Below are 23,011 nucleotides of genomic sequence, written 5' to 3' on the forward strand. Positions count from 1 at the left end.
CCCATACCAGGTCGACTTTTGAGAAAACCCCGGCGCCATGCATGTTGACCGTAAAGTTCTTATGTGCAGGATGGGGTTTCAGTCTGCATGGTCACATCGTTGAGGCGATGGTAGTCCCCACATGGGTGCCAACTCCTGGAAGCCTTTGGGACCATGTGGAGGGGGGAGGCCCAAGGGCTATCCGATCTGCGGATGATCCCCAGCTCTTGCAGTCGGGAGAACTCCTCCTTTGCCAGTTGCAGCTTCTCGGTGGGGGGGGGGGAGAACCGCCTGTGGCTTTGGCGTGGAAGGGGGGCCCTGGGTCAAGATGTGGTGGCAGACTCCACGTTGGGGCATGCCGGAAGTAAACTGCAGCTGCAGGATAGAGGGGAACTCGTTGAGCATGTGAGAATACTTGTCCCCGGGCCATACGTGTCTGTGGTGTCGAGGCGGACTGATTGGAACGTGCAGGCATTTACCAATCACTTGCCTTTGGTGTCCTGTCCACCAACAGCGCTATGCCCACCGAGGCCAGTACGAACTTCAAGCGGAACTTGTCCTTGCTGATCTGGATCTGTGCACTGCGTGTGCCGAAGGTCTTGATGGAGGATCCATTGGCCGCCTGCAGGGTTGAGCCCTATGTGTGGGTGCGTGTCTCAAAGGGCGGTCGGGGGGAAGCACACTCAGTTCGGCTCCGGTGTCTCAGGAAATGTTGGCCACTTCACTTGTCGGTCACATGCAGGAGGCTGTTCGTGCAGCCAGCCACTGTAGCCATTAACGGCAGCTGGCCAGGCCGTTTCCCTGGAACCTACAGGGCTACCTGCACTTGTGGGCTTGGAGCCCCTCAGCATTGATGTAGAAACACCAGGTGGGGTGGTGTTCTTCCAATTTGTGCTTGGGGGGCACTTGTGGCTAATTGGGCCCTAGGTGGGCAACTTGGCTGAGGGTGGCCTTGTTTTCTCGCTTAGAGGACGTCTGTGTGGGCTGCGACTTGGCGTGGATCTGAGAAATTCTCATCTGTCAGCAGGAGTTGTATGTCCTCAGGCATCTGTTCGAGGAAAATCTGTTCGAAAAGGAAGCAGGGTCTGTGGCCCTCTGCTAGCGCCAGCATTTTATCCATGAAGGCAGACGGGGTTCTGTTGCCCAGACCATCCAGGTGTATGAGCCTGGAGGCGTGTTGCTGCAGGGAGAGGTAGAAAGTACCGAGGAGGAGGTTTTTGAGAGCGAGGTATTTACCTTCCTCCGGTGGGTTGTAGATGAGGTCGTCCACCCTGGTTGCAGTTTCTTCATCGAGTGCGCTCATGACGTGGTAGAACTTTGTGGTGTCTGATGTGATGTTAGAGGCGAAACTGCAGCTTCCACCTCCCCGAACCAAGTGCGTGGGTGATGTGTCCAGAAGAGGGGGGGGGGGGAGAGTTTCACCGTGACCACATTGATTGCTGTGGAATCCATTATTGGGAGGCCAGAAAGCGGTCTGGACTTACTGGGGTCACCAATGTAGCGACTGCTACACAGATTGAAATACACCATGACCTCGTTGGAGGTTTCAACAAACTGTTTATTCAAACTTTGCACGCATCTCTTTATAGGCGGTGTGAGCTCTGCCCCCGCGTCGGTGATGATGTCATCACGCTTGCCCGAGGCATGTGCCTTGCTCTAACCCACGTGGCATGGGGGTCCTTTGACAGCGCCATTTTTTCGCGGCTGCCCCACTGATGCGGCGGTACAAGTGGGGGCCAATTCGCCACGAGGATGTGCGCTGTCACACAGATATATATATAGGCAGGCACAACATCGTGGACTGAATGGCCTGTATTGTGCTGTAATGTTCTAAATAAAAAAAATATTTTGTAATTTCTGTCCTCACCCCTCCCCCTTAAATATAATGTGGCCCATGAGGTCATATGACCTTCATTAAGAATGGCTGCTCTGGAGGCCTTCTGGAACCACCAGGTGCCACAGGGATTGGAGTGCGTCCTGGACGAAATTCTTCATATTTCAATTTGAGAGTAATTTAAATTTCCTGAGTGTAAGTTGAGTAAATGTGCATAAATCTCTCTCTCTCTCTCTCTCTCTCTCTCTCGTTTTAAAAAAAAGTCCATATTTCTACATCCCAGTGTTTTGAAAGAGGTGGCTATTTTAAAAGGAGTCTGATTATAATCATCTGAAATTCCACAGACACTACATTGGTTTTAATTGATTGAAGGGGACCCCAGTATTTAAGAAAGGAGTGAGAGAGAAAATGGAACTGATGTGTTAAAGAAAGTGGACCAATGTCTTTACTTTTTAACCATGTCCCCACCATCCCTCAACAACTTCTGCAGGTGCACCATTGGAAGCAAATACTTACTGAATGCATCACAGCGAGATACAGGAGCTCCTCTGCTCAAGATCAGAAGGAACTCCCCCTCCCCCTCCCCCCCCCTCCATTAACTCCATTTACATCTCCTGCTGCCAAGGAAAGGCAGCCATTACATCCCAAGCATTCACTCTCCTCTCATTTGGGAGAAGGATTAAGGGTGCAAAATCACATACCAACAGGGTTAGAGACAATTTCTTTCCTGCAGCCACCTAGCTCCTGAATGCACCCTACAACACTGTGCTCATGCTGCCTTTGCTTGGTGCTGATTGATCTTCCTCTTCATTGTCATCCAAACTTCAGTAAATTGTGGTCTAGATATGGTTGCATGGATGTGGTCTGTTTGCAAAAGATCCCTTCTCACTGTACTTGGTAATTTGTCGCATATAAATTTAAGGCTAAAACTATTAAGTCTGACATGGGTACCTCTGAAAATCCTGAAATCTATAATAAAGGACATGCTCTCGGGATGCTTAGAAAATAAATAACACGATGGAGAAGAGATCATGTTGGGTTATGAAATGGAAATCCTATTGGAGGAATCCATGAGTGAGACTATGTTGAGTAAATGAGGGGAAGGCCAGTGAAAGGGATGTGCTTGCGCTGGAATTCTGTTACACTAGCCCATACAGACTAACAGGCAAGACAATTGAAGGATGCAGTCCTAATGTGAGAAAAATGGATTGATGTAGATAGATGAATTGCCAAAAGGCTTGGATCTGTGCTGAACAACTCCATGATGCTCTGAACAGTGTCTGGATTTTAGAAAATCAAGGGATCTGCAGAAATGGGAGAAAAATACACCTGAGGTAGAAGATCAATCACAATCTTAATGACACAGAGGAGGCTTCAAGGGGAATTTGGCTATTCCTTCTTCTATTTGTTTTATTCAGATCACAGTTGAACTAAACATTCACGGTATATTTATAGGTTCTGTGGATTTCTGCTTTGGCTGCCATTGCAGGCATGAAGTTTCAGATGACTACCATTGCCTGTGTTTCCTTTTTCGCATGTGTCCTGCACCCACCAATTGCATAACCACATCTGGGAAAGCCAACACTCAGCTGATCCGGGCACCCCTGAAGTCAGTAACCTCCAGCTTGGCTGGCCCATGTAACATCATCATGTTAGGTGGATCTGTGTGGCTCTGGAAAGTTGAGGCAGTTTTGGTGGGTGTGGTTCATTTCTGTCTGCAGAAACTTCTTCCAAATTTATCAGAGATTCCAAAAGTCAATTTTGGTGTGTTTCCAGCAATGATCCTTGCATCAAACCCCTTTCAGCTCATCTGCCAGCTCTGATTGCCTTCTTCCATCTTCTTACCATTCAAGAGGAGAGGCATCTGGTCAGATCAATGAAAAACAAGTATGGTTTGGGTAAAACAAGACAAAAACACAGGAAATATTTGCATCTCTGTAGTGACTCACATCCCATCATATCTGAATATTTCAGCCATTGAAAGTGCAGACATTGTTGAAACAGAGCCATCAATTTCTGCCCATTAAACTCTTCCCAACAACAATGTTGCAATAAACAAATACTCTATTTTTGCTGAATGAATGATGCACACTATTCATTCTGCCTCCTGGGAATTCCCACTTGCTCTTTGAAATTGTGCCGTGGGATCTCTTGTATTTATCTGAGAGGACAGACTGGGACTTGGCTGGCTAAAAGACATCTCTGACAGTGAAGCTCTCCCTCAGCTCTGCACTGGAACTTTCATCCTTGGTAACCTGAATTGGGACGTGAAACCATAACTTTATGGTTTGGTGTTGTAAGTCCCATGGTCTTGATTCCTTTGTGCTCTCCTGATAGATCCACTCACAATCTCTCATCCTCTGTAAACTCCAAATTGCCCAAATATATGATGCTCATATCTTTCCTGCCCTCTCCTGCACAACCATTGCAACCTCCTTGGTAACATGTAAATTGAAAATAATTAAGCTTTGCTGTAATATTCTCCTCACCATCACCATATTCTATTTCTGAAGTTTTCTCCACATCTCATCTTTGCTGCATAAGCCCTATTTTTTGTGACCTTTGGCCCCTCCTCATGATCGTTAACCCTGGCCTCCTCCTTTGTTTCTACCTAAAGCCTGTGATGGCTGAACCTTCAGAGAGACAGTATTGGTCCTCTTCTCTGAAAGTCTCTAAGCAAACTGCACACTTTGATCTCTCCATCTTTTCCCACACCTCATCTGTGTGCCATCATGGATATACTTGAAATCGAGGGAGTGTAATGATTGATTCCTGGAATGGAAGCATTTGTCCTGAAGATCCAAAAGAGGGTTTATAATCTCTGGAGTACAGAAGAGTGAGAGATGATGTCATTGAAATATAATTCTTGCACAGCTAGACTGGATAGATGGAATAATATGTTATTAGTGTTTAGAACCAGTGGCCAGAGAATCAAATGACTGGATCTGAGATAAGCAGGATTGTATTTCACCCAGAGGTTTGTAAATCTTTGAAACGCTGTACCCAAAATGTCAGTAGGGGGTCAGGTACTGTTTCTTTGTGATAGATGGCTAGATTCATTCTTACATTTTAAGGGAATCTCAGGACATAGGGTTAGTACAGAAAAGTGTGTGAGAGATGAGTAAAACTGATATAAAAATATGAAGATGAGGAAACTAGTATAGATATATGTGTAATGAATAAAGCCAGTATGAATAGGATAAGAATAGATATTAGAATGTAGGAAGTAAAGTTAGTTTGGATAAGATAAGGGTCTTCTAGCCTTAGACAGAATTAGCAAGTTCTGCATATAAGAAGGTTGTAGCCCTGAGAGTCGGGAAGGTGTGAATTAGAACAAAGGCAGGTGAATAAGGACAATGACATGATGGGACACCGACAGGATACCCCCTGGTCCTCCAAGTTCGCAGAAACAGCACGTAGACAGACAGGATTGCCTAATGCCAAACTCATCCAGGAGGCAGGAGAATGTAAGGGGGAGGGTATTTCTATACTGAAATCAACTGTATAAAAGTTGGATGAGCCCCAGTGTATGTGTGTATTCCCAGGGTAAGGGGAAAGCACCCAACTTTGCATTGTTGTATAATAAATGTTCTTTGTTCTCAATTTTTGTCTCGAGCAAATTCTGTGAAGGAACTTCTGTTTCTCACAAATGGGGACTCGTCCGGGATCCCACTCCCTCCACTGACAGAGTGCCCGACGATGGGGGTAGGTGCATCCCGGCTGATTCAGCTGGACTCAGGGACGGCGGGTGACTGGTCAGTGGATGAAGTGAGTGATATCCGAGAAGAGGCATTGAGAACAAACGAAGGGAGGATGTTAAGGAAGCGCGCTAGGAATAGCTACTGGATCCCGGAGTAAAACTGATATAAATATATGAAGATGAGGAAACTAATATAGATAGATGGGTAAATGAATAAAGCCAGTATGAACAGGATAAGAAATGGATATTAGAATGTAGGAAGTAGAGTTAGTCTGAATAAGATAAGGGTCTTCTAGCCCTAAAATTAGCAGGTTTTGCATATGTAATTAGGTAAGCCCTAGACAGTATTACCAAGTTCTACATATGAAGAGGTTGTAGCCCTGAGAGTTGGGAAGGTGTAAATTAGAACAAAGACAGGTTTGTGAATAAAGACAATGAGGATAATGACATGATGAGACACTGACAGGATACCCCATGGTCCTCCAAGCTCACAGAAACAGCACGTAGGCAGGCAGGATTGCCTAATGCCAAACCTATCCAGGAGGCAGAAGAATGTAAGGGGGAGGGTATTCCTATACTGAAATAAACTGTATAAAAGTTGGGTGAGCCCCAGTGAATGTGTGTATTCCCAGGGTAAGGGGAAGCACCCAACTTTGCATTCTTGTATAATAAATGTTCTTTGTTCTCAATTTTTGTCTCGAGCAATTTCTGTGAAGGTACTTCTGTTTCTCACACCGGTAAGAGGAATTTTACTTACCTGTTAGTATGGGAGGTGTGAGTAGCAAGGGAAATAGTCATAAGGAAGGATGGGACAATCAGATAACTAAGCAAAGGCCGTTAGGATTAATGCTATCTGATTGGGGTGCAGGGAAAACCCGTGGGAAAGACAAACAGACCATGGTCAGGTATTGCTGTCTGGAATGGGTTAAAAGTCTGATAAAAGGGAGTTCGGTATATTGGCCAAAGCTCGGATCCGAGGATGGCTGGATGTGTCAGGCATTGAACATCTGGCTCTATCAAAACCAAAGAGATAATATTGAGAGCAGGCAATATGCAGCCTGCTGGCTCAGTGGATCGGTTGATCAACTGGTTTTGAATGAAAAGGAATGTAAGGACAAGAAGGATGAGGAACCTTTTGTCCCTGAAACACAAGGATGGGATGTGTTACATTTCCTTCCTCCACCTTATGCTCCTCCTATGCCGGCTCCTATCTTTCCCCTCTCTCCTATGCTCTACCCTTCTGCACCTTCCCCTCCTCCCCCACAGCTAAAGAAAGGAGAAGAAAGTAGGGGTGGTATGATGACCTGTTCACAAAGTACTAGATTACCACCTCAATTGACAAGAGAGGGACGAGACTTTGATTCGAAACAGTGTGAGACCCTCCGGGAGGGAAGGGCAGAATCCTTTGATTCATTACCCGGAGAGTAGGAATCTAGACATTATAAAGGAGAGGATAAGCCAGAAATTAACTGGATGAGACCTTTACGGGAAGTTCCCATGGGAGGAGGTCTTGGTTTTGTAAATGTGCCCCTGACTAGTACGGAGGTGCGTAATTTTAAGAGAGAATGCCCAATAAACAGAAAGGAAAGGCTAGATTTTGATGCAGGCAGTCAAGGAAGTCGTGGAGGGACAGCAAGGAAAGGGTAGGGGCTGTGTGCCAGCTCCTGGACATTGGGAGGAGCTCCGGGCGTGGGAGAGTAGAGACCAGAGCAGGGGCAAGGGTAGAGGGGAATTCCAGGGACGACGACTGTTCCCGGGACCTTGTGGTAATCCCGGTAGGAATTGGGAAACAGGAGCATTAGTTTGCTACCATTGTAAAAGGAGGGACATTTTAAGAGAGAATGCCCAATGCGAGCCAGGGAGACGTGACCTTACGCACTGATGTGTTGGAATATAGGGGTTAATTAATCATAGAAAATATGTAGAACATATGCTATTCAGTTTGTATACATGAATCCAGTACTATGTAACAATTTAATATTTACCTCATGGTGAAGGGAAAGAGTAATGTAAGGGGCAGCCACAGTATGTAGCAAAGTTGGCTGATTCCAGTAGGTTTAGAATTGCCTGCTCCCAAAATACAAAAGAGAGGATATTTAGTAGGAAGGTTAAGGCAAAAGGAGGTGTTGATTAGCACAAACAAAAAGAATCTGACAGAGACTGTCAGAAACAAAGAGAATGGAAATCAGTAGCTAAGACAGAAGGAGGTGTTGAGTAGAACAGAAGAATTTGGCCAGATGAGAACAAAGAAATAATTAGAAATATCTGGGGTATGAATTGATTTCTGGTCAAAACAACAGGATATTCTGACCTTGAGGATTAAGATGGGAGCTCTACACCCCCAGATAACTGCAGAGCAGTAAATTACTTGTGATAAATCTTATGCAAGAAATCTAGCAAAGATTTGTTCTGTATGATAATGAAATCTAGCAAAGGAAGCCAACTTTTGTTCTATATAAGGTTGAGCTATATAAACTGTAGAGATTGGACAGTAGAGGTCAGTCTTTGGGAATAGCTCACTGTGCAGGTGACCTATGAACTAACGACTGAACCAGAGCTCTGTTAAGCTTTATTCTTATGCTGTGTAATAAACTGATTCTCCTATCACTTTGTGAGAGATGGGAAAACTGATCTAAAATTATGAACATGATGGAAACTAAAATTCATACATCAGTTAATGGCTGTAACCAGTACAAGCAGGATGAGCTTGGGAATTAGGATGCAGGAAAGCAGAGTCAGCACGATTAACATAAGAATCTTCTAGTCTTTGTGACAAGAGCCACCATAAGACTAAGATAAGGAGTGGTAAGGAACAATAGAATGTAGGAAGTTGAGGTAGTTTGGATCAGATAAGGGTCTCCTAGCCCTAGATAGAAGTACCAAGTCCTACATATCTAATTAGCTAACCTTTCACAGATTTATACATAGTAAATTAGCCAACCCTAGACAGGATGAGCCAACTCAGCATACCAAGAGACTGTAGCCCCGAGAATCAGGAAGGTGTGAATAAGGACAATAACATGAAGGGACACTGACAGGATACCCCCTGGTCCTCCAAGTATACTGAAACTGCACGTAGGCAGGAAGGATTGCCTATGCCAAACCCATCCAGGGGGCAGAAGAATGTAAGGGGGAGGGTATTCTGATACTGAAATTGACTGTATAAAAGTTGGGTGAGCTCCAGTGTATGTGTGTATTCCCAAGGTAAGGGGAAGCACCCAACTTTGCACTGTTGTTATAATAAATGTTCTTTGTTCTCAATTTTTGTCTCGAGCAATTTCTTTAAAGGTAAATTCTGTTTCTAACAAATGGTGGCTCGTCCGGGATCCCACTCCCTCCACTGACAGAGTGCCCCGACGACGAGAGTAGGTGCACCCCGGCTGATTCAGCTGGACTCACGGGCGACGGGTGGCTGGTCAGTGGAAGAAACGAGTGATATCCGAGAAGAGGCATTGAGAACAAACGACGGGAGGAAGCGCGCTAGAACATTGCTACTAGAACCCGGTATGGGAAGTATGAGTAGCAAGGAAGAGAGTCCTGGTACAGGATGTGAAAACCAGATAGCTTCGTACAGTGGGGCACGGGAAGGACCCGTGGGAAAGACAAACTGACAATGGTCAGGTATTGTTGTATTGAATGGGTTAAAAGCCCGGTTAAAGGGAGCTCCGTGTACTGGCCAAAGTTCGGATCCGAGGATAACTGGATATGTCAAGCTTTGAACATCTGGCTCTATCAAAGCCAGAGGGACAATGTTGAGAGCAGGGAATATGCAGCCTGCTGGCTCAAGGGACCCATTGACCAACTGGTTTTGAACGAGAAAGAACTCAGGGATAAGAGAGAGGAGGAACCTTTTGTCCCTGAATCACAGGGGTGGGATGTGCTACATTCCCTCCCTCCACCTTATGTTCCTCCTATGCCGGCTCCTATCTTTCCTTCCCCTCCTATGACCTACCCTTCTGCACCTCCCCCTCCTCCCCCACCACTAGAGAAGAAAGAAGAGAACTGGAGTGGTATGGTGACTCGCTCACAAAGCGCTCAATTACCATCTCCGTTGACAGGAGAGAGAGATCATTGTAATTTAGAACAGTGTGAGATCCTTCAGGAAGAAGGGGCAGAACCCTACGATTCATTTCCCAGGGAGCAGGAACACAAATCTAATAAACCAGAAACCAGCTGGATGCGACCCCTGCGGGAGGTTCCCGTGGGAGAGGGTCTTGGGTTCGTAAATGTGCCCCTGACCAGCACTGAAGTGCATAATTTTAAGAAAGAATTGACCTCCCTGATAGAAGATCCCCAGGGATGTGCCGAACAGTTAGACCAATTTTTGGGACCAAACCTGTATACTTGGGAGGAATTAACATCCATCTTTAAGACTCTGTTTACCTTAGATGAGCGGGGAATGATCCGACAGGCAGGCATTAGAGTCTGGGATAAGGAACACCCAGGGGGACATGAGGCGACACCTGGAGAAGCCAAATTTCCCCTCACAAAACCTAATTGGGACAAAAATACCAGTGGTGGCCGCACACTGATGGAAGAATACAGGATTAATTTGATCAAAGGAATCAGAGAATCTGTCCCCAAAGGACAGAATTTCAAAAAAGCCTTTGAGGTTCCCCAAGGTCCCGAGGAGACCCCCTCTGCATTTCTCAATAGATTGCACACGGCAATTCAACAATATGGGGGTCTCGACATAGAATCTCCAGCAGGGGAACAATTGGTTCTAACGGGTTTTGTTACCAACTCAGCCCCAGACATCAGAAGAAAATTACAAAAGACAGAAAATTGGCACGAGCAAGGAATTACCCAGCTACTACAGATTGCTCAGAAAGCATTTGTCCAGAGGGCGGAAGATAAACAGAAAGGGAAAGCTAAAGTTTTAATGCAAGCAGTCAAAGGAATAGTAGATGAGCATCACGAAAAAGATAGGGATTACGGGCCAACCTCTGTATGCGGTGAGGGGAGCCACAGGTGGGGAAGTGGGGACCCCAGCAGGTGAAGAAGTAGAGGAGGATTCCGGGAACGATGGGTGCCCCCTAGAAACTTTGGGAGAGATTGGGAAACAGGACCTCTTATCTGTTTCCATTGTAAAAAGGAAGGACACTTTAAAAAGGAATGCCCACTGCGAGCAATGGACACACACTCCTATGCCCTGATGGAAGCTGATAATGAATAGGGGGGTCACGGTTCTCAGCCAATACACACCGTGGGGCTGCACGGAGAACCATTAGTTAATTTATGCATAGGACTCCACAGTGACAAGATGATATTTTTAGTCGATTCTGGAGCCGCCCGATCTAGCATTCTACACCAACCCAAGGGGGTTAAAATAGAAGGGACAGTTATAGTTTCAGGGGTGGGAGGACGAGACTTTCCAGTCCCGGTATTGCGAGAGGTCAGAATCCAAATGGGAGATAAGATCATAATCGAGGATCTTCTATTACTTCCCCAAGCCGGAGTATGCTTGCTAGGAAGAGACTTACAGGACCAATTGGCTATCGGTACCCGACCTTTACAATCAGGCATTGGAGTACAATTCTATGTTTTGAGCGAGGAGGATCGAAAACTTATAAATCCGAGAGTATGGGCAGAAAAAGGCAATAGAGGAATCCTCGACATTCCCCCACTACAAGTCACTTTAAAGGATACTCAACAAATTGTTAGACAGAAACAGTACCCGATTCCGATGGCTGGCCGAAAAGGTTTACAGCCCGTAATTGACCAGTTGATTCAGGATGGCATACTCGAACCCTGTATGTCTCCCTTTAATACCCCGATTTTACCTGTTCAAAAACCAGACGGCACCTACCGCCTAGTACAGGACTTGAGGGAGCTGAACAAATTCATTCTTGCCCGTCACCCGGTTGTACCTAACCCCTATACCATTATGAGTAAAATTGATCCCCATAATCAATGGTTTAGTGTCATTGATCTCAAGGATGCATTTTGGACTTGTCCATTAGCTACAGAAAGCAGAGACATGTTTGCCTTTGAATGGGAAAACCCCTTTACTGGCCGTAAAAACCAATACCGGTGGACTGTCCTTCCTCAGGGCTTTACAGAATCACCCAATTTATTCGGTCAGGTCCTAGAACAGATATTAGATGAGGCTCCTCGGAGAGAAAATTGCCAACTCATACAATACGTTGATGACTTGTTAATTACAACGAGAACTTATGAATTAGCTAAAGATTTTACTGTTGCACTTTTAAATTTTCTAGAGAAGAAAGGTCTGAGAGTCAGCGAGTCCAAACTACAATTTGTGCAATCCGAAGTTAAATACTTAGGACATCTAGTGAGTCAAGGAACCAGGAAAATTAGCCCAGAGAGAATAACTGGTATTATGCAGATTCCCCCTCCCAAAAATGCCCAGGAACTCAGGAAATTTCTTGGGTTAGTGGGATTCTGTAGAATCTGGATGGAAAATTATTCTAACCTGGTCAAATTCCTTTATGATAAACTTCCCAGTATAGGAACCGAACCTCTTGACTGGACGGATGAAGAGATCAAAGATTTTAACTGCGTTAAACATTGCCTTACGCGTGCCCCAGTTTTAGCGCTACCCGACTTAAACAAACCTTTTGACTTATACACTAATACCAAAGCTGGGGCAGCCACAGGAGTGCTCACCCAAAACAGGGCAGTCTATAGACAACCAGTGGCTTTCCTGTCAAAGCTTTGGCCAGAATGTGTACAATCCATCGCAGCCACTGCAATTTTAGTTGAGGAAGGGCGAAAGATTACTTTCGGCGCCCCTATTATAGTTCACACCCCTCATACTGTCCGGAATATTCTCTTACAGCGGGCTGGAAGGTGGCTCACGGACTCGAGAATTTTAAAATATGAAACGATCCTAATGGATAGCAATGATTTGACCTTACTTACAACTAAAACTCTCAACCCAGCAGCCTTCCTCATCTCTCCAACTACTGACCAATCCTCAAACGATTTAGAACATGTGTGTTTAGAGGTTATCGACTTACAAACCAAAATTAGGGAAGACCTAACTGATGTCCCTTTAAATGAAGGAGAAAGATTGTTTATTGACGGCTCTTCACGTTGCATTGCAGGAACCCGCTATAGTGGGTATAGTGTAGTGGATGGTAAGCAAGGACTGGTGATCGAAGCCGGTCGCCTCCCTGGTCATTGGTCAGCACTATCCTGTGAGCTATATGCCCTCTGTAGAGCACTCCACGAACTAGAGAACAAGGTAGGAACTATCTACACTGACTCTAAGTACGCTTTCGGTGTAGTCCATACCTTCGGTAAGATATGGAAAGAAGGAGGGATGATAACTGGCAAAGGACAGAAGTTAGCCCATGAACACTTAATTATCCAATCCCTAGATGCTTTAACACTCCCGTCCGAAATTGCCATAGTACATGTGCGGGGACACCAGACTGGTAACAGTCTTGAAGCTAGAGGCAACAGGCAGGCTGATGCAGCTGCCAAACAGGCGGCACTCGCAGAAAAGATTCACATGCACCAGCTACTGCCCACACCAATAGAGATTAAAAAGACCCCCATCTTTTCACGGGAAGATGAGGTCTCAATGAAAGATAAGGGATTTCGCCAGACTGCCGACGGGTTGTGGTGGACAGCAGACGGACGGCAAGTCCTTAACAAAGCCCTAACTCGCCAAGTTATAGATCAGCTACATCAACAAACACATTGGGGAACCCAGTCCCTGTTGATACCTTTGGACATTTCCTTCACTGCCCTGGCATATACACTATTACTAAGCTCGCTACTAGATCTTGTCCCATCTGTCAGAGAATCAATAAAAAATCGATGCGCCAAGTAATACCTGGCGGTCGCGACATTGCCGTTCGCCCATTCCAGCGCATACAAATAGACTTCACTGAACTTCCTAAGATTGGTATTTACAAATTCCTCCTTGTCATGGTCGATCATTTTACATGATGGGTTGAAGCTTTTCCCACCCCAAATGATCGCGCCAGCACTGTTATCAGAATAACTCATTGAATGTGTCATTCCACGATATGGTATGATGCAGACCATTGATTCAGATCGAGGTACGCATTTCACCTCTCAGATTCTCCAGGGTGTCTGCAAGAAGCTAGGAATAGACTGGCAACTACATACCCCATGGCATCCCCAAAGTTCGGGTCGAGTCGAACGTATGAATCAAACTTTGAAACTTCAACTCACCCGACTTCATGAAGAGACTGGTCTTTCCTGGATTAAATCGTTACCATTAGCCCTGATTAGAATTCACACAGCCCCTCGTAAAGACCTTGCAGTCTCACCGGATGTTTGGGCTTCCATTTATGAGGTTCCACACTGATTCTCCCATCCCCGAGGCTAATGACCAATACATTTCAAAATTTTTACAAGGGCTTTCTACTTCCATCCACGACTTGGAACAAAAGGGACTATTAGCCCAAACTCCACCCTTAGACTTTCCTATACATTCTATTAAACCTGGTGATTGGGTTTATGTCAAAGCATGGCAAGATGACCAACTAAAACCTGCCTGGGATGGTCCCTACTGTGTACTTTTAATTACAGACACCACCGTACGAACAAGAGAAAAAGGCTGGACCCACATTCAAAGAATCAAACCAGCTTCCGAACCACAACATCACGACACACAGACTCAACCCTCAACCTGGCATGCAGTTCCTCATCCTTCAGACCTGAAACTTACACTAAGCCGCGACAAAGTGCCATAATGTTACATTTATTGTTGTATTGCTTTTTTTAACTGTTTATACATTTATTGTTGTATTGTTTTTTTAACTGTTTATGTCACTTAATTACTCGCTATGTTTTAAGTCCTCCTGGAATAGGGGCTACTTTACAGTGTAGACAGGGCATAGATTTCAGACAGATATTTTTTTTCATAAGGCATTCCAATACGGACCAGGGGAACAGAGTAGCGATAGTCAGTTAACAGCCTACATAGGTATTATTACTAATCAATGTGCATTTCGCACACAGGGAGAGAATACATGTTCTCATTCACACACATTGGCTTCTACTCACAACCTCACTGATACTCGGACTAAGCTTAACAGGCAAGCTGCAACACACAGTTAAATCACAAGAAACAATCCCCCCCAGCTTGGTCTCTTTTCATCACAAACACCACCCCGTGAAGGGGAGCACCAGTTACAAACAACGTGAGCTGCTACAGTACTCTAAAGCTGCTTGGCATTTCAATATCAGACTCCAGACAGCCTTCGGAGATCGGTGGCCCTAAGGTTCGGGGCTGAAGAGGAACGTCAGATACTAGCCACAATTCAACGGAACCACCTGACTCTCGCTACTCGTTCGCTGCTGAAGGCAGCGTTTCTCACAGACTTCTTCAGGACAATGCTTACAACAGTCGGGCGGTTAAAGACACTGCTTCAAGACTTCAACGAGAATCTGCCCATGCCCATGTTCAGACTTGGCAACCTCAGACTGATGTGGGATGGACTAGACTCTTTACTGAGAACTGGAGCCTGATACTCACAACCCTAATAGCAGCTGGACTCGCTACTCTGACCTTTATGGTGCTCCCCTACCTAAAGACTTTAAATTCATCGAACCCTTCTGCAGAACACTACACCCCAAAGCCTTAACTCTCCAATGACACAGAGATTACAATTCGGTTATTGACCAGCTGGGAAAAACAACACCTTACACTTTACAGCATCAGTAATACTGATCTAAAAGAAAAGTGAGGATGGGGGGGATCAGTCACACTGAGACCAGTAACCAAAGATCAGTAACACTGATCATGGTGAAAGATCAGTATTACTGATCTAAAAGAAAAGTGAGGATTGTGAGAGATGGGAAAACTGATCTAAAATTATGAACATGAAGGAAACTAAAATTCATACATCAGTTAATGGCTGTAACCAGTACAAGCAGGATGAGCTTGGGAATTAGGATGCAGGAAAGCAGAGTCAGCATGATTAACATAAGAATCTTCTAGTCTTTGTGACAAGAGCCACCATAAGACTAAGATAAGGAGTGGTAAGGAACAATAGAATGTAGGAAGTTGAGGTAGTTTGGATCAGATAAGGGTCTCCTAGCCCTAGACAGAAGTACCAAGTCCTACATATCTAATTAGCTAACCTTTCACAGATTTATACATATTAAATTAGCCAACCCTAGACAGGATGAGCCAACTCTGCATACCAAGAGACTGTAGCCCCGAGATTAGGAAGGTGTGAATAAGGACAATGACATGAAGGGACACTGACAGGATACCCCCTGGTATGGGCTGAAAGAGGCAATAGAGGAGTGTTAGATATTCCTCCCCTGCAAGTTACTCTAAAAGATCCTGAGCAAGTAATTAGACGAAAGCAGTATCCAATTCCGATGGCTGGCCGAAAGGGGCTGCAGCCAGTAATTGACCAGTTGGTGAAAGATGGTATACTCGAACCTTGTATGTCACCTTTTAATACCCCAATTTTACCTGTCCAAAAACCAGACGGTACCTATCGATTAGTGCAGGACTTGAGGGAGCTGAACAAAATTATTCTCACCCGTCACCCGGTTGTACCTAATCCCTATACAATAATGGGTAAAATCGATCCCCATAGTAAATGGTTTAGTGTGATTGACCTCAAAGATGCTTTCTGGACCTGTCTGTTAGCAACAGAGAGCAGAGACATGTTTGCCTTTGAATGGGAAAATCCTTTTACTGGACGCAAGAATCAATACCGGTGGACTGTCCTTCCCCAGGGCTTTACAGAATCACCAAATTTATTCGGCCAGGTCTTAGAACAAATACTAGATGAGGCTCCTCGGAGAGAGAATTGTCAGTTGATACAATATGTTGATGATTTGTTAATTACGGGAAAATCATACGAATTAGTTAAACAGTATACTGTTGAACTTTTGAATTTTCTGGGGAATAAGGGTCTCAGGGTGAGCGAATCCAAATTACAATTTGTTCAATCAGAAGTTAAATACTTAGGTCATCTGGTAAGTCAGGTAACTAGGAAAATAAGTCCAAAGAGGATACATGGTATTCTACAGATCCCACCTCCCAAGAATACCCAAGAACTTAGGAAATTCCTTGGTTTAGTGGGATACTGTAGAATCTGGATTGAAAATTATTCTAGCCTGGTCAGATTTCTCTATGATAAACTCACGATTTGAGGGGGCAAAGCTGTTGTCTGGACAGAGGAAGAGATTAAAGATTTTAACTTGGTGAAACAGCGCCTTATTAGTGCCCCAGTGTTGGCTTTAGCCGACCTAAATAAGCCATTTGACCTATATACCAATGCAAAAGGAGGTGTAGCCACCGGAGGCTGTAGACAGCCAGTTGCTTTTCTGTCAAAAGTTTTAGACCCTATTTGTCATGGTTGGCCAGAGTGTGTGCAAGCCATCGCAGCCACTGCTATTTTAGTTGAGGAAGGACGAAAGATTACGTTTGGTGCCCCGATGATAGTTCACACCCCTCACACAGTCCGCAATATTCTCTTACAACGTGCTGGAAGGTGGCTCACCCCTGGAGTATCCTATTCATTCTATTAAACCTGGTGATTGGGTATATGTAAAAGCATGGAAAGATCATCAACTAAAACCTGTCTGGGATGGCCCCTATTGTGTACTTTTGATTACAGACACTGCCGTGTGAACGAAAGGGATGGAGCCACATCCAACGAATTAAACGAGCTGCTGAACCACAGATTCTTCTTCTTTGGCTTGGCTTCGCGGACGAAGATTTATGGAGGGGGTAAATGTCCACGTCAGCTGCAGGCTCAATTATGGCTGACAAGTCTGATGCGGGACAGGCAGACACGGTTGCAGCGGTTGCAGGGGAAAATTGGTTGGTTGGGGTTTGGTGTTGGGTTTTTTCTCCTTTGTCTTTCGTCAGTGAGGCGGGCTCCGCGGTCTTCTTCGAAGGAGGTTGCTGCCCGCCGAACTGTGAGGCGCCAAGATGCACGGTTTGAGGCGATATCAGCCCACTGGCGGTGGTCAATGTGGCAGGCACCAAGAGATTTCTCTAGGCAGTCCTTGTACCTCTTCTTTGGTGCACCTCTGTCACGGTGGCCAGTGGAGAGCTCGCCATATAACACGATCTTGGGAAGGCGATGGTCCTCCATTCTAGAACGTGACCCACCCAGCGCAGCTGGATCTTCAGCAGCGTGGACTCGATGCTGTCGGCCTCTGCCATCTCGAGTACTTCGACGTTAGGGATGAAGTCGCTCCAATGAATGTTGAGGATGGAGCGGAGACAACGCTGGTGGAAGCGTTCTAGGAGCCGTAGGTAATGCCGGTAGAGGACCCATGATTCGGAGCCGAACAGGAGTGTGGGTATGACAACGGCTCTGTATACGCTTATCTTTGTGAGGTTTTTCAGTTGGTTGTTTTTCCAGACTCTTTTGTGTAGTCTTCCAAAGGCGCTATTTGCCTTGGCGAGTCTGTTGTCTATCTCGTTGTCGATCCTTGCATCTGATGAAATGGTGCAGCCGAGATAGGTAAACTGGTTGACTGTTTTGAGTTTTGTGTGCCCGATGGAGAGGTGGGGGGGCTGGTGGTCATGGCGGGGAGCTAGCTGATGGAGGACCTCCGTTTTCTTCAGGCTGACTTCCAGGCCAAACATTTTGGCAGTTTCCGCAAAACAGGACGTCAAGCGCTGAAGAGCTGGCTCTGAATGGGCAACTAAAGCGGCATCGTCTGCAAAGAGTAGTTCATGGACAAGTTTCTCTTGTGTCTTGGTGTGAGCTTGCAGGCGCCTCAGATTGAAGAGACTGCCATCCGTGCGGAACCGGATGTAAACAGCGTCTTCATTGTTGAGGTCTTTCATGGCTTGTTTCAGCATCATGCTGAAGAAGATTGAAAAGAGGGTTGGTGCAAGAACACAGCCTTGCTTCACACCATTGTTAAAGGAGAAGGGTTCAGAGAGCTCATTGCTGTATCTGACCCGACCTTGTTGGTTTTCGTGCAGTTGGATAACCATGTTGAGGAACTTTGGGGGGCATCCGATGCGCTCTAGTATTTGCCAAGCCCTTTCCTGCTCACGGTGTCGAAGGCTTTGGTGAGGTCAAGAAAGGTGATGTAGAGTCCTTTGTTTTGTTCTCTGCACTTTTCTTGGAGCTGTCTGAGGGCAAAGACCATGTCAGTAGTGCCTCTGTTTGCGCGAAAGCCGCACTGTGATTCTGGGAGAATATTCTCGGCGACACTAGGTATTATTCTATTTAGGAGAATCCTAGCGAAGATTTTGTCTGCAATGGAGAGCAGTGTGATTCCCCTGTAGTTTGAGCAGTCTGATTTCTCGCCTTTGTTTTTGTACAGGGTGATGAGGATGGCATCACGAAGGTCCTGAGGCAGTTTTCATTGGTCCCAACAAAGCTTGAAAAATTCATGCAGTTTGACATGCAGAGTTTTGCCGCCAGCCTTCCAGACCTCTGGGGGGATTCCATCCATACCTGCTGCTTTGCCACTTTTCAGTTGTTCATTTGCCTTATATGTCTCATCCTGGGTGAGGACCTCATCCAGCTCTAGCCTTAGGGGCTGTTGAGGGAGCTGGAGCAGGGCAGAATCTTGGACTGAGCGGTTGGCACTGAAAAGAGATTGGAAGTGTTCTGACCATCGGTTGAGGATGGAGATCTTGTCACTGAGGAGGACTTTTCCGTCTGAGCTGCGCAGCGGGCTTTGGACTTGGGGTGAGGGGCCGTACACAGCCTTTAGGGCCTCGTAGAAACCCCTGAAGTCGCCAATGTACGCGCTGAGCTGGGTTCGCTTGGCGAGGCTAGTCCACCACTCATTTTGGATCTCCCGGAGTTTGCGCTGAAGATGGCTGCATGCGCGACGGAAGGCTTGTTTCTTCTCTGGACAGGACGGCTTTGTAAGGTGAGCCTGGTGGGCAGCTCGCTTCTTTGCCAGCAGCTCCTGGATTTCCTGGCTGTTTTCGTCGAACCAGTCCTTGTTTTTCCTGGAGGAGAAGCCCAGTATCTCTTCAGTGGATTGCAGTAAGGTAGTCTTCAACTGATCCCAGAGGGTTTCAGGGGACGGGTCCGTGAGGCGGATTGCATCGTCGAGCTTTGCTTTGAGGTTTGCCTGGATGTTTCCTCTCGCTTCGTCTGACTGCAGGTTTCCAACATTGAACCTCTTTCTGGGGGCTTTACTGTTCCTGGGCTTTGGCTTGAAGTGAAGGTTGAGCTTGCAGCGAACCAGCTGGTGGTCAGTGTGGCATTCCACGCTGGGCATGACCCTGGTGTGGAGCACATCTCGTTTGTCACTTTCTCGCTCCAGGATGTAGTCCAGGAGGTGCCAGTGTTTGGATCGGGGATGCATCCAGGTAGTCTTAAGGCTGTCCCTCTGCTGAAAAAGGGTGTTTGTAATGACAAGCCGCTGTTCTGCGCAGAGCTCCAACAGGAGGCGCCCACTGTCGTTGCACTTGCCGACGCCATGCTTGCCCATGATTCCTGGCCAGGTTTCTGAGTCTTTGCCAACGCGAGCGTTGAAGTCGCCAAGGATGACAACCTTGTCAGCTGTAGGGGTGCGTTGGATGAGGTTGCGCAGGTCTGTGTAGAACTTGTCCTTTTCTGCTGGTTCCGCCTGGAGGGTTGGAGCATAGACACTGATGAGGGTGATGCAATGCTTGTTTTGAAGGGGGAGTCGCATGGACATGATTCGGTCCGAGTGGCCTGTCGGAAGGTTTTCGAGTTTGGAGGCAATGGAGTTGTTGACCATGAAGCCTACACCAGATAGGTGTCGTTCTTCCGAAGGCTTGCCAGACCAGTAGAGTGTGTAGCCCGCGCAGCGTTCTTGGAGGCTGCCTACATCTGCCAGGCGGACTTCACTGAGAGCGGCTATGTCGATGTCAAGTCTGAGGAGTTCATGAGCAATGAGGGCAGACCGACGTTCAGGTCGGTGGCTGTCAGCCTTGTCTAGCATGGTTCTGATGTTCCAGCATGCTAGCTTGAGTTTGTGAGCATCTTTTGAGGGGGAGGACGTGGAGGGGGAGGACGTGGAGGGGCAGGACGTGGAGGGGGAGGACGTAGACCTGTCCTCGGGCCTGCGCAAAGGAGCTTTTAGGTGGAGTGCAGTGCGCGCAGTACTGGCCCCACTCTTTACACCCATGGTTCCAGTGCCGTGGCCAAGCAAGCTGGGACGTGGCAGCGAGGTCCTTGGGTCGTAGGTTTTATATCGGAGTGGCCTTCTCCTATGCAGTTTTCTTACCCGGGCTGGAGGGGCCTGCCTCCCCTCCTAGGTCGGTCCATACTGCCCGGACTGGGGCTGCCGCCTCCACCTGTCTGCCCAGACCGGGGCCTCCGCCTGCCTCACTCGACCGAGGCTGGGGCCTCCCCTTGCTCCTGCCCGGATCAGGGCCGCCGCCGCCTACCCTCTGCCCGGACCGGGGCCGGGGCCACCGCTGCTCTCCCTATGCCCGGACCGGGGCCGCCGCCTCCACCTCTCTGCCCGGACCGGGGCCTCCGCCTGCCTCACTCGACTGAGGCCGGGGCCGCCGCCTCCCCCTTGCTCCTGCCCGGATCGGGGCCGCCGCCGCCTACCCTCTGCCCGGACCGGGGCCGGGGCCGCCGCTGTTCTCCCTGTGCCCGGACCGAGGCCGCCGCCTCCAACTTTCTGCCCGGACCGGGGCCTCCGCCTGCCTCACTCAACCGAGGCCGGGGCCTCCCCTTTCTCCTGCCCGGATCGGGGCCGCCGCCGCCTACCCTCTGCCCGGACCGGGGCCGGCTTCATCCTTCTGATCTGAAAGTTACACTACGCCGGGAAAAAGTGCTGTAATGTTGTTTTTACCATTTGCTGTTTTGTTTACTTGTTGGTTCCCAATTTTTGGGAAATCACCAAATTGCTCACAATGTATTAAGTCCTCCTGGAATAGGGGCAGCAGAGGTGACAATTATTTACCTTTAGAATATAGATAGGGCACAGATATAAAGTATAGTCATAGTGGGGTATGGGTTAATATAGGATCCCAACATGGACCAGGGGAACAGAACGGCTCTAGAGGAGTAGATTTGATTTGTATTTTGGCCTCTACAGGTATTAAAAAGAGGAGTTTTAAAGAGATAGCACAAAGAAGCTGGTGGGACAATGACAGACAGAATGTTAGTCAGGATTGTACATGTAGCAGAGATAGAGTGAATACATATGCTAATGTTCGCAGACAAGCTGCAACTCACAGGTTAAGTGACAAGAAACACCCCTCCCCAACTTGGTCTCCTGTAAATCATCCTTTGGGTCACAGACATTCGGAATGTTAAGAACCACCACTGTAAGGGGAGTTCCAGTTGTAAACGACGTAAGCTGCTCCAGAACACCACAGCTGCTTGGCATTTAAATCGTTTAATCAGACTCCAGCCTTGGAGATCATCACCGAACAGACAGCGATGGCCCTGAATTTATGGGCTGAAGAAAGACGACAGATACGAGCCACAGTTCAACAAAACCGCCTGGCTCTCGATTACTCGTTGGCTGCTGAAGGCAGCGTTTGTGAAAGACTGGTTAATGTCAGGCTCACAACGGTCAGGTGGTTAAAGACACTTCTTCAGGAGTTCGAAAATCTTCCCATGCTCAGGTTCAGACTTGGCAACCTTGGTCCGGTGTGGGATGGATTAGACTTTTTATTGGTAACTGGAGTCTGATACCCACAGCCCTTATAGCAGCAGGACTCGCTATTCTGGCCATTATGGTGCTCCCCTGCCTAAAGACTTGTGTGCAGTATTTAATTCAATGGACCCCTCGTCAGAACACTATAACTCAAAGGATATATGTTTCCCTAATTCTGTCTGGTGATGCTGAGACTGCAGTTCGTTTACTGACCAGCTGGGAAAAAGACCAAGTTTACAAGTAATACATTCCAGTTGAGACACAAAGCGTAGCTAAAAGAAAAGTGAGGATTGTGAGAGATGAGTAAAACTGATATAAAAATATGAAGATGAGGAAACTAGTATAGATATATGTGTAATGAATAAAGCCAGTATGAATAGGATAAGAATAGATATTAGAATGTAGGAAGTAAAGTTAGTTTGGATAAGATAAGGGTCTTCTAGCTTAGACAGAATTAGCAAGTTCTGCATATAAGAAGGTTGTAGCCCTGAGAGCCGGGAAGGTGTGAATTAGAACAAAGGCAGGTTTGTGAATAAGGACAATGACATGATGGGACACAGACAGGATACCCCCTGGTCCTCCAAGTTCACAGAAACAGCACTTATAGGCAGACAGGATTGCCTAATGCCAAACTCATCCAGGAGGCAGAAGAATGTAAGGGGGAGGGTATTTCTATACTGAAATCAACTGTATAAAAGTTGGGTGAGCCCCAGTGTATGTGTGTATTCCCAGGGTAAGGGGAAAAACCCAACTTTGCATTGTTGTATAATAAATGTTCTTTGTTCTCAATTTTTGTCTCGAGCAAATTCTGCGAAGGTACTTCTGTTTCTCACAAGTGGGACTAAGGTAAAAGAGCAGATGTAAGGGATTGAATACCCTTCATCTGCTTCTAAATCTATATTCTTTCAATTTTAGACTGAGAGAATAGATTTCTACTCGCAGGAGAACCTCAA

At 46.7% G+C, this 23,011-nt stretch overlaps 1 protein-coding gene across 1 annotated transcript in view; it reads right to left on the minus strand.

Moving 5' to 3' along the window:
* Positions 1–3,257: 3,257 nt before the first annotated feature.
* The window catches only part of dennd5b (DENN/MADD domain containing 5B), a 312,134-nt gene continuing 292,380 nt past the window's right edge, over positions 3,258–23,011 (minus strand). Inside the window, exon 23 of the mRNA XM_069903146.1 lies at positions 3,258–3,677. Within this exon, the coding sequence (XP_069759247.1) occupies positions 3,662–3,677 (16 nt within the window). The 3' untranslated portion in view covers positions 3,258–3,661. The remainder of the gene's footprint in view (positions 3,678–23,011) is intronic.

This window comes from Narcine bancroftii, chromosome 11, assembly GCF_036971445.1.
Source record: "Narcine bancroftii isolate sNarBan1 chromosome 11, sNarBan1.hap1, whole genome shotgun sequence".
NCBI lineage: Eukaryota > Metazoa > Chordata > Chondrichthyes > Torpediniformes > Narcinidae > Narcine > Narcine bancroftii.